Below are 11,742 nucleotides of genomic sequence, written 5' to 3' on the forward strand. Positions count from 1 at the left end.
GTTTAATCTCAAGTGACATCAATGTGTGTAACAAGTTGAGCGTCACATCACTTAAAATTGTGCCATACAACATCAGGAAATTAAAAAAAAAATCAAGGGACCAAAATGTGGATTACAAAAATCAGGAAACTAAAATCCAGAAATTGGTTTAAAGAGGGGATCAAAATTGCAATTAAGTCAAATATTAATTTATTTTTTTGGTGGTGGTCGAGGTTCGAACCCGTGACCTTGCATATTTTATGCATTGTCAATACCAACTAAGTTAAACTCACAAGTACTACTACGCCAAATATTAATTTGTACATGATGAATCCGACACACTATTTTAAGAAAATATTTATAAAGATTAAGAGATTGTTTATTTAATTTTGCCAACAAAATAATAAAAGTTGTAAAATTTAATCTGAATTTTATCTAAATAAATTCATTTTATTTTATACGTAAGAATGAGAAAAGTAGGAAAAAAAAGTTTATGTGAAAAGTATAATTGATAAAAAAAAAAAAAAAGGTACACCAAAACATAGTATCTTTTTTTTATATATAAAAGGATATATAGATTTTTAAAAAATTAATTATTTATTTAAATAAAGAAGAATTAAATTGTAAATAAAATAGTTTATATAAAAATGAAAAAATTGGAAATAAAAAGATATCCTAAAAGTAAATATTCCCCTTTACATAGTAAAGTAATTTTCGGAGTAAAATGCGATAATTAGTTAAAATCTTTGGAGTAATAAAACGTAGATATAGCGGAATATACGTAATTAGAATTTGTTTTTGAGAGGATATACGTAATATAAATGGAAGGCAAAGTAAATTCCTTGATTGCATGAATATTTATTTTCCATAAACAGCAATGAGACATGTCACATACACATTTTCTTCCTCTACTTAAAGCAGTATCTTGTTGTATCCTTAACAAGCAACTATTCACATTTTCCTTACTCCCCATATCTGTGCTTTCTCTCCAACCTTATTTTCCTTCGTAAGTTTCCGTTTTTTCTAGGGTTTTCCTTCCATTTGAATACATATGTATCATGTTAGGATGCTCCGAAACCACATTCAACATGCTATTTATTTGATCATTTTGTTGATTATAAAGTTTATGCATGTCATGTTACTGAATATGTTTTTTTTTAGATGTTATGAGTTTAGATCTATGGTCCTTTTGATCACTTTATTTGATTTTTAGGTGTTAGATTTTATTTTGCCATACTTCATTCTTTAGATAATTTAGAATTGTCTATGGTCAAATTTGAGCATTAGAGCGTCATTTGATCAATGTATAGTCGAAGACTCGATTGTTGTTGTTTGTAAACTTATGTCCAAGTATTTGAGTATGCTCATTTGCCTCATTTGGTTGTGTAATCCATTCATTTAGGGTTGCAGAAATGTCTCCACCTATTGAAACCCCAAACAAGGTTGCCACCTCCTCACCATCACCTCCACCTCTTAATGAGAGGATTGTTTCATCCTTGGCAAGGAGATCCGTTGCTGCACACCCTTGGCATGATCTTGACATAGGTAAACGATCACGGCGTGTTAATAGTTTGATTACAAAGTCCCGTTACCCTGTTTCTTTTCTTTACTTACTTTGCAATCCTTTATTTGGTATTCTAATACTTTTCCCCAACAATGTAGGGACTGAAGCTCCCAAGATCTTCAACTGTGTAAGCATGCTTGACATTAACTTATAATGAGTTATATATGTTTCTATGAATAGTAGAATTTCTTTCTAGCCGTTTGCTTTATAGCAATGTTTTCAATTTTTTATGTTGCATGTGGCTGGCTCGAATAACATTTGGTTATGGATTTTCTTTTTTAATTGTGATAGAGAATATGTAAGCTAACTAACGAAAATGCATTTCTGAAAACAATGTTTCAAAATCAAAATTTAACAGATTTTTCAAAAATATTTCAAGAAACACCAAAACTAAATGGACCCTTAGTTGATTACCCGGACACTAGTCGGACTTAATTTGTATTATGCTTGTGCTATAGGGCCAAGCATGTTCAGCATTATGTTTATGTTCATTACATATACAACTTGATTGTGTTTCTTTCTGAACTTGTATATTATCATGTTTGGACACCAATTAAGTTCTTCATTGAGAAATCTGATTTTAATAATTCGTTTGTAAAATGTTGATGGATTTTTAGGTGATTGAAATTGGGAAAGGAAACAAGGTCAAATATGAACTTGACAAAAAAACTGGACTTATTAAGGTGAGTATGGTTGCTTAGCTATTTTTTCCCCCTTTGTAGTACTTGCCGTTTGTTATTGCTGAGCATGCTTCTATGTGCAGGTTGACCGCGTGCTTTACTCATCAGTTGTGTATCCTCACAACTATGGGTTTATCCCCCGCACTATTTGCGAGGATGGTGACCCCATTGACGTCTTAGTTATTATGCAGGTACCTCATATTGTACCCTTCCTTTGCAAATTAACTTACCTTGTGTGATAATTTCATATGAAGATAAAATCTGCGCTACATATTTATGCAATCCTGTTCTTAAATTTGGAATCTGTTATTAGTTGTTATGCGATTTGCCTAGTTCTTCATCGAATTCCGAAAGGAAACCTGTATGTACTGAAAATATCATCAAAGTTAGATCATCTAGGATCTAGCCTCCTTATAATGAAACTTCATTTATCAATATTTTGAACTAGAGCTCTTGTACTTTTCTTTTTCCTTTTCAAAAATGGATTGTATAATAATAGTCAACATCTGGCTAACTGTGATTTCAGATGCAAGATGTTGGTGGGTGTCAACATTTTAACGAATATATTTAGATAATACTAATATCTTATTAAGAAGTAATTAATGAATTTAAAAATCCTTGGCATATGAAACCTTATCTTTTACTTCCAAGGAGGTGATCAAAATGTGCAAATGTGAGTAAATTTCAAAATATTACTCCTCTAATACAATCTGACAATAATGCATGGAAACAATTCATAAAGAGGATCAAGTAAGAAGTCGACTTCATCTATCTAGACTCTAGTATTAGTGCATTAGATTTGTCTTTACTGCTTTGGAGCGCTAATTCTTAATTGTGTTGAAACAGGAGCCAGTTGTTCCAGGTTGCTTTCTCCGTGCCAAAGCTATTGGGCTCATGCCTATGATCGATCAGGTCTGTGAGACATTCCATTTTGAAGATAGCAATAATTTCTCTTCTGATTATTATTGATCAGCCACTAATTCTTATGATGTTCAGGGCGAGAAAGATGACAAGATAATTGCTGTCTGTGCTGATGATCCTGAGTATAGGCATTACAATGATATCAAGGAGCTCCCTCCACACCGATTAGCTGAAATCCGTCGTTTTTTTGAAGATTGTATCCTTCCAAAAGTTACAGATGCTGTTTGATCGATGCTTTTGTTTTTCAGTATCACTAATTGCTAACTCCACCGAAATACATGGATTTTTCTTTTAGTGCAGTATATATATGTACTTGTTTTTTTATATTTTTTTCCTTAATAAAAGTAATTAGACAAGAAGAATGAGAACAAGGAAGTTGCAGTAGACGACTTTCTTCCTTCCTCATCTGCCTATGAAGCGATAGAGCATTCCATGTAAGTAACAATGATCTGACTCGTGCATACTACACTATTCTATTCAGTTATTTGTTATCTAATGCCACAGTTTGCAATTTGATTGGTTAAAAAATGTCTTATTTCTTCAAATCATCCAATTCTGACACTATATCCTATTTCATATATTCACATATAGTATTCCATGATTTCAGTTTTCATATTTTCTTTCAATGCATGCTCAAGGATAATGCAGAGTTTATAATCTATTTTTCTTTTTTTGTTGCAAAGGACCTTGTATGCGGACTACGTTGTGGAGACCTTGAGGCGGTAGTGTTGATGCATATGGATTTTGTTTGGTTATGAAGATATGTTTTGAAGGCTGCCATTTTATAACTATGATTACGACGAAAAAAATGATTTGTACCGTAATCCTAAATTTCCGACAAGATTAATATGAATTTTTTAGCCCTTATATTAGTGTGTAGTATTTAACCTAGACTTTTCCTTCTGTGTTTTATTTCCTGATCAGGCATTTTATTTCAAATACATTTTGCAAGCATGCCTACAAACTTCCGTACCCATTTTCTGGCTTTTCTTTGGACGTAGATTATCTAATGTTACTATGTTAGTGCGGGAACTTGAGTACCGTCTGACAAATTAGACCATCTTGATAGTACCTCATGAGCAACTTGGAATTTTAATGAAAAAACTTCAAAATATGAGTAAAAGGGACGCGAGACACACAACCAGAAACTCTGTGTTGTCATTGCAGTCGCCAACTGTCGTTGCCTTGCCGCTGCCTTGGTCATTTCCGCACAGCTGCAGCAGGCTGTTGTGCCTTGCAACTTTCGTGAACAACATACGTTCTTTTTCCCATTCTCATTTCAGTCTATTGCGCTTGTATATGTTCAAAAGATGCAATTTTCCTCTGGCTTTCAACTTGTCTTCTTATTTATATGTCAGTATGTTCAGTTGAAAAGATTGAAGAATATATTATTATTTGCTTCGTTTCTCATGCCATAATATGCATAGTGAGACATCACTGTGATTTTGTTTTGTTCTAAGCTTAATTTTTGGATACATGATGGTAGAATGGTAGTACCTATTAAACCTTTAAATTCCTGTAATTGAAAAATCAAAAATTTATTATGGAACTACCAAGATGCATAAGATATGCTCCCAGCAGGATGAAAACACACACACACAACACCAGTTCTTAGAGTAGATACCACAAAGCCTTATTAAACGTTTCATAACAAAGTGCCCCATCCAATTGTAGGAACTTTGATATGTTCTTCACACGTTGCAGCACTACTGCTACAAGCTTGTAGAATTAGGGATTTGCTTACAATTCCCTTTTTCTTAACTACACGTGGGCTTGGCCCAATTAAATCAAGTAATCAACACACAAACACCCAACAAATCTTTCCCTGATGACTCAAGTGAAACCAACTTCATCTCCAACGCCTCTCGTATACAATGATACCGCATCTCTATGCTTTGACCTGAAATTTTACAAAGCAGATAACAAGAACTAACCAGTGTCAAGCAGACACTCAGGCCTCGTTGAAAACACAATTCCTGCTGCAATAGAATCTTACGTTTGATCTGATCATTTAGATAATTGAGGTAAGACAAGTTTAACTAATATTTAATTAGTTCATGTAGCAGCTATTTGTTTGGTTGTAGTGCAGGTTTGGTTTATTTTACCTTGCAGCTGTTGTCAAATGTATTGAGTTGTAGGAGATGGGTAGTTTCTTTTGGGTTCGATTTTGTTTTTGGTTGTCCCTTGCTAGTGCGGTGGTGTATTTTGCGTCTGTATTTCTGTTATCTAGTACTATAGCAGTGTTCTACTCTACTGCCTCTTATCCAATACGACTTGTGCTTGGGTTTGAGAGCTATCAATGTATTTATCTTCTTGTGCATCAATGCATTAGACTCCAGCGACATAAATAACGAGTCTCTCCTTTTCAGTGACGTTCAGTACATAGCCACAGAGGTATCCAAGACGACAGAGTAATATAAATCTCTCTGTTTTTTCCAACTACAGAATGAACATTCGATAAAAAATGATAAAATATCCTAGTTTGGTCATAGAATAGTATCTTGTAGAACGACTTTTTGACACAACATACTACTTTCGCAACATATGAATTTTTTTATTTTTCCTTTCTCGGTGTACTCATTCTTTTTAATTGAAGTTTGGTCCTAAAACTTTATCTGATGCAGAAATTTCAAGATGTGTTGGTGACAATCTTACCTTTGCGGCACCATTTTGATTCAAAATGTATGAGCTTATGTTTAAAATCAATTATTCGGAAATTGATATATAAAATATTTCTCTGTTATGAAATGGATAACAACTTTAAATTTGGATACTAGGGAAAGCAGATACTTTAATCATCATCAGTAACTTTGTTTTGAGAAATGTAGTTCTTGATGCTAAGAGAAGAGGTTGTTTCCATAATGATGAAGAGGAGAAGAACTTGGCTTGAGCTGCGTTACTCTTTCCCTGCATCAGCCGCTTTCTTGTGCTAAAACGCATATTATCCTACCTTTGTTTGAGTTGTGTGTAGGTTTACAGTGGTGAAAAGAAGAAAAAAAAAGTCGGATTGACTTGGAAAGTGAAGAAACTCAAAAACTTTTTTTTTTTTTTTTTGAGGTAAAAGATATTTCATTATACAACCTAATATATAGAGGAAACAATACAAGGAGGAAGATCCTCAATTCAAATTGTGTCAACAAAAGATAAAACTAACTTTTCTAAATGGTGTGCATAAGTATTAGTTGTTCTTCCCATGCTCAATTAAAACATTTAGGGTGTGTTTGGATGGAAGGTTTAGGCGGCGAAAGGATGTGAGGGTTTATTTTTCATTTTTAAATTACGTTATGAAATGTTTTTTAAAAAGTTAACATATTAACATGATAAACTAGGTGGATTCTAGGGTGAGGATCCAATTAAATTCCTCACCGGTGAACCACGAGAAAAACACAAATGGATAAAATAGATGGTTCCCTCATATTTATTCAAATTAAAAGGGAGAATATGTGCAACTTTTCACACTCAATAGTATCCACAAGTAGTTTCAAGTTATATTTACAATTCCCACTCTAATTCTTTGTTCAAAATAAGATACTTTCTTTACCTTCAATTATCATGCATCCAAACCATAAAATCGGATATCCCTAGATCAAACAAAATTCTTATTCTTTTTCAAACATGATTAAACAACTATTTTTCACAATCAATAAAATATCTACAAGCACCGATCTAACTCCTTTAAAATTGCTTGAACAGACTTCTAATCAACCAACTATAATACAGAAGGAAAGCTGAAGAATTACAAGCCACAAAAGCAACAAGAATGCATTGCAAATTTTAATTGTATACAGCGTAATGGAGTAATGGAGTCTTATATGTTGGAAATGTGCTGAGCAATATCCCTCTTAAATTGGTTAATTTGTTATTCATTGTGTTTTGTACTGCGTAAATTCAAAGAACTCATTTTTTAATGGGAATTCAAAGATCTCATGTTTCTTAATTTATGTGTATTAAAAGGTCACTATCACTAATTGAACTTAGAAACTATATTTTTAGCAAAACCCATAAACTTTTGAAAGCAATACTCAATTTTTCTCGCAGATTCTCTTTAACAGCAATTGGAATGGATGTTGAAGATGATGATTTCAACAAAAAGAAAAAACCGTTTCTGGGTTCAATTGGGAAAAGATTGTGTGTGACATTTTGTTAAAATTCTCATTTTTATTTTTGATAAATCTAAACAATTAATTCAATCTAATGACATTTATGTTCTGGTCCATCGGTGAAGGACTTAATTGATCCCTCACCCTATAATCCACCGATAAAGTATCATATAATATTTCAGTAACACTTAATTTATTTTAGAGAAACAAGTTATATAATCCGTAAATTTAAAAATGAAAAGTAAATTCTACCATCCTTTCCTCTCCTAAACTCCCAATCCAAACACTCCCTTAAAAAATTGAACCAATGTTACGATAATCAACTATAAGTAAGTTAATATAGGAGTAATCAGCAATATAGTTATTAAAAGATCGAACCATATTAAGAGAGTCCCCTTTGGTGTGAAAAACATCAATAAAATTAAGAATCAATAAATTTTTATTGTCACATATTATCATTCCTATTAGGTTTGTTGATGCAAATTTAGGGTGTTTTTCTATACAAGGAAAAATTTAGAATTATTGATTCTTTGGAGAAAATGTGATAACCAAATGTGGAATTTAATTGAATCAAACGTGACAATCAAAAGCCATAGTACGCTTTCCTCAATTTGAATTTAACCAGACTTCAAAACGAACAACCGAGTAATGTGGGTGTATTGAATTAAGATTTCAAGAGATTTTAATAGACATTTTCATAATAAAAAAGTCTTGTGGTATACAATTAAGACTTTTATAAAATTTAAATAAATCTTGTTGTATTCAATTACGACAATCAAGACTTCATTTGAAGGTAATAAAATCCGTTAGCATTCAATTGAGATTTCTCACAACTTATAAATTGTCTCTTGGTATTAAAAAATACATAAATTTTAATAAATTCTTTGGTGAAATGGATTTTTTGAAATTTTTAGTTAAAATACATTCATCCAACAATCTCTCACAAAACCTTGAGATTTTGACATACTCTCCGAAATCCATTTTCTTTCCTGACATTGTTAATGTGTCAATTTTTCTTTTTCTTTCTTCTTTTCTTTGTCAAACATGCTTGTTGCTTGTCAAAATATTCGATCATGTAAACTTTTTGTTTTTTATGCATAAACTAAAATCAGAACTTGTTTTATCGAATGTAACCAAAAAGAACTTGTTTTTATCGAATTACTATATTACATGGCAGGATTGTAATACTTACGTCAACTTGCTAATAGTGTTATACCGTCTATGCATTTTTTTTTTTTTGACAATTGATTTATTATTATATACTTATGTAAATTTACAGTTATATGGATTCATTGATTTTATTTACTTACATTGATTAAATTATTTATTGATATATTGTGTACTGAAATTTGTCCTGTCTTCGGTCTCAGTTTACTTTCTTTCCTTCTTCAAGGCCCCCGCATGTATAAATTGTGTGTGTGTGTGTGTGTGTGTGGGGGGGGGGGGGGGGTAATAGGGTTTAGGGTTTAGGGGGTGCGGAGGCTGTGAGCTTTTAATTTGCCATTATTAGAAAAATGGTGTTGGAGGAGGTTGGTAGATAAGGAGAGGCCTTATGGTATAGAGTTTTAAAAGCCCGTTACGGTGAGGTTGGGGGGCGGTTACAGGAGGGTGGGAGACATATTTGTGGTGGAGGATGTTGTGTCCTATTCGTGGTGGGGCTGGCGAGGGAGTGGGGAGTTACGTTGGTTTGAAGAGAACATTCGTCGAGTTGTCAAATGATGGTAATAATACTTTATTCTGGTCTGATAATTGGGTTGCGGAAACGCCTCTGTGTACCAAATTTCCTCGGCTCTTTGATCTGGCAGTGAATAAAGAGTGTTCGGTGGGGGAGATGGCGACACTAGGGTGAGCGGAAGGGGGAAGAGTGTGGGTGTGGAGACGCCGGCTGTTAGCTTGGGAGGACGACAGTGTTAGGAAGTGCACATTATTATTACATACTCCCTCCGTCCCAAATTGTATGACGTTTTGGGCATTTCACACATATTAAGAAATGCAATTAATATTGTGTTGAAAAAAGATATTATGAGTTGTTTTACAAAATTGTCCTTAATAAATAATATGGGAAAGATAAATGAAAGAATTGAAAGAAGAGATAATAATAAATAGTTAAGGTTATAATTGGAAAAGTAACATTAATGTTGCATTGGTATTGTAAAGCGACATATAATTTGGGACAAATTTTTTCTCTAAAGCGACATACAATTTGGGACAGAGGGAGTAACATTGTTTTGCAGGTGAATGTCTTTGACAAATGGAGATGGCTCCCGGATCCAGTTAATGGCTATTCTGTTCGGGAAGCCTATTGACATATAACAACCTCCAGAGAGCAGGTGGATCGAACTGTTGTTGATGACGTTTGACATAGATACATTCCAGAAAAAATGTATTTGTTTTTGTGGCGTCTTCTTCGTAACCGTTTGCCAACTAAAGATAATTTGTTGCGGAGAAGGATAATCCATGTAGATGATGTCGATTGTGCTTATGAGTGTGGAAAGTTGAAATCCGCTACTCATCTCTTTTTAGAGTGCGGAATTCCTACTATGGTTTGGTTACAGGTACAAAATTGGGTTGGCATCTCTACTGTGTTTCCTAGCCAGATGCGCGAACATTTTACACAATTACTTCAATGGCTGGTATGCCTAGAAGCTCTCATTCTGTTTTCAAAGTAATTTGGTTTGCCTATGTCTGGGTGATTTGGAAGGATCGCAACAACCGTGTCTTTAACAATACAAGGTCAAATCATTCGGTTTTATTTGAGAAGGTTAAGCTGAATTTCTTTGTGTTTAAAAGCTAAGTGACCGTCCTTAAATTTTTGTTATCATGATTGGTGGCAACATCTGTTTCCCTGTTTTGGTGTTCGCATGTAATTGATTTTTTGGCCGTGCCTCTTCTTTTTAGGCACGTGTCAGCTGTAAACTTTTGATCGTTGCCTCTCTCTCTCTCTCTCTCTCTCTGTTTTTTTTTTTTGGTCAGGTAGTCTAGTGGCTAGAATCCACCTTATAAGGTAAATAAGTGGGGTGTCCTGGGTTTGAACCCCGATCCCTGCATATAATAATGCATTGTCCTACCAACTGAGCTATGCTCACGAGACATCGTTGCTTCTCTTTAGCACACCTTATGCGGGGAATGACAGCGATGTTGTTAATATATATATATATATATATATAATTTTGGTTTGTGCAAAAAAAAAAAAAAATAATAAGTGTGATTTTTAATGTTTGGATTTTTCTATTGATTTTTGTACGGAATTATATATTATTCAATACATTTTTTTTACTCGTACTAATTTTTTTAAAGTATCTATATCACATGAGTCTGTCTTTATTCATGATGTGTTAAAACTCCAACATCAATATAACGGTTCACTCTTGTAATTATTAATATTTTTCTCATAAATTCATCGTGAAAACGGTTGAGGCGGACAATAGTCCTTACAATTTACAACAATCACACTTGAATTTTAAATTATATAATCCGTTAATGAAGTCTTTCAAACATCAACAAACTTTGAATGATCTGGTCAAAGGTGGAGTTCTACGCGAATTCCTTCCAGTCCACATGAGAATACAATGTGTAAATCAAATCAACCATACCCCTTAAGATTCAACAAATTGAAACTCTAGCAAGTTTTATCTAATGATGATACTATTGCACCCTATGAGGTGACGATCTCAACAAAATGTTGTTGAAGCTTCAGACAAATCATTTTGAAATCCATTAAAATCCATGTTATAAATCCTTTAAAATTCTGCATTCAGAATTCTAATAATAGCAACTCTTTTAAAAAAGTCTTTTAAAATCCCACAAAATATACAATCTTATGAAGTCTTTTAAAATCTTCTGAGATTTTATTTGCCAAAATAGTCTTTCACAATCTCAATCCAATACATCCCCGTAAAAAAGAAAGGTATTTCCCTACCCTGCCACATTTTCTAAAACTTTGATTTTGGATGCACCGTTCGAGACCGGCAAAAACCCTAATTTTCTCCACCTTGGAAAGGTGACTCTCGACCCCCAAAGAAGATGGAGATGAGTACATTTACTCAAATGGCGATAAACAAAATTAATAGAAAAACGTGCCTATGACATTTAGACCACACTGTCACACATCTTCATTATTATTCAATGATTCCATTAGAATGATTGACAAGAGATTCAAGTACAAGGTTTCCTCACATACAAAGAAAGTCTTATCCACTCCAGTTTCCAACGCCACATACCCTCAACCCATGACCTCAACTCCTTCATGCAACCTGTCTTCCCAAGATAAATAAAGGGAATAACGCCCACTTTACAATTTAAAAACTCCTCCGCATTCTTCAAGAAATCAACATCGACCCCAAATAACTTACTTTTAAAGAAATTCACCTTTAAATCGGAAATTAATTCGAACCATCTCAAAATAGTCTTCATACTTCACAAGTGATCACACATGCCTCTCCAATAAAGTAACGCAAAGAGACTTCTCTTTTCATTGAAGAGCCAAGTCCCTCCACCA

The 11,742-nt window shown here is 33.5% G+C and overlaps 1 protein-coding gene across 1 annotated transcript; it reads left to right on the plus strand.

The window, feature by feature from the left end:
* The first annotated feature begins 878 nt into the window (after window positions 1-878).
* On the plus strand, window positions 879-4,011 carry LOC25484980 (soluble inorganic pyrophosphatase 4). The gene is made up of 9 exons (XM_024770500.2): window positions 879-985; window positions 1,382-1,524; window positions 1,642-1,670; window positions 2,161-2,226; window positions 2,307-2,414; window positions 3,070-3,135; window positions 3,220-3,340; window positions 3,497-3,578; window positions 3,828-4,011. Exons 2-9 carry the CDS (start codon window positions 1,392-1,394, stop codon window positions 3,868-3,870), a joined length of 648 nt encoding a protein of 215 aa, XP_024626268.2. The 5' UTR covers window positions 879-985; window positions 1,382-1,391; the 3' UTR covers window positions 3,871-4,011.
* The last annotated feature ends 7,731 nt before the right edge of the window (window positions 4,012-11,742 follow it).

The sequence above is a fragment of the Medicago truncatula genome, chromosome 1 (genome assembly GCF_003473485.1).
Source record: "Medicago truncatula cultivar Jemalong A17 chromosome 1, MtrunA17r5.0-ANR, whole genome shotgun sequence".
Taxonomy (NCBI): domain Eukaryota; kingdom Viridiplantae; phylum Streptophyta; class Magnoliopsida; order Fabales; family Fabaceae; genus Medicago; species Medicago truncatula.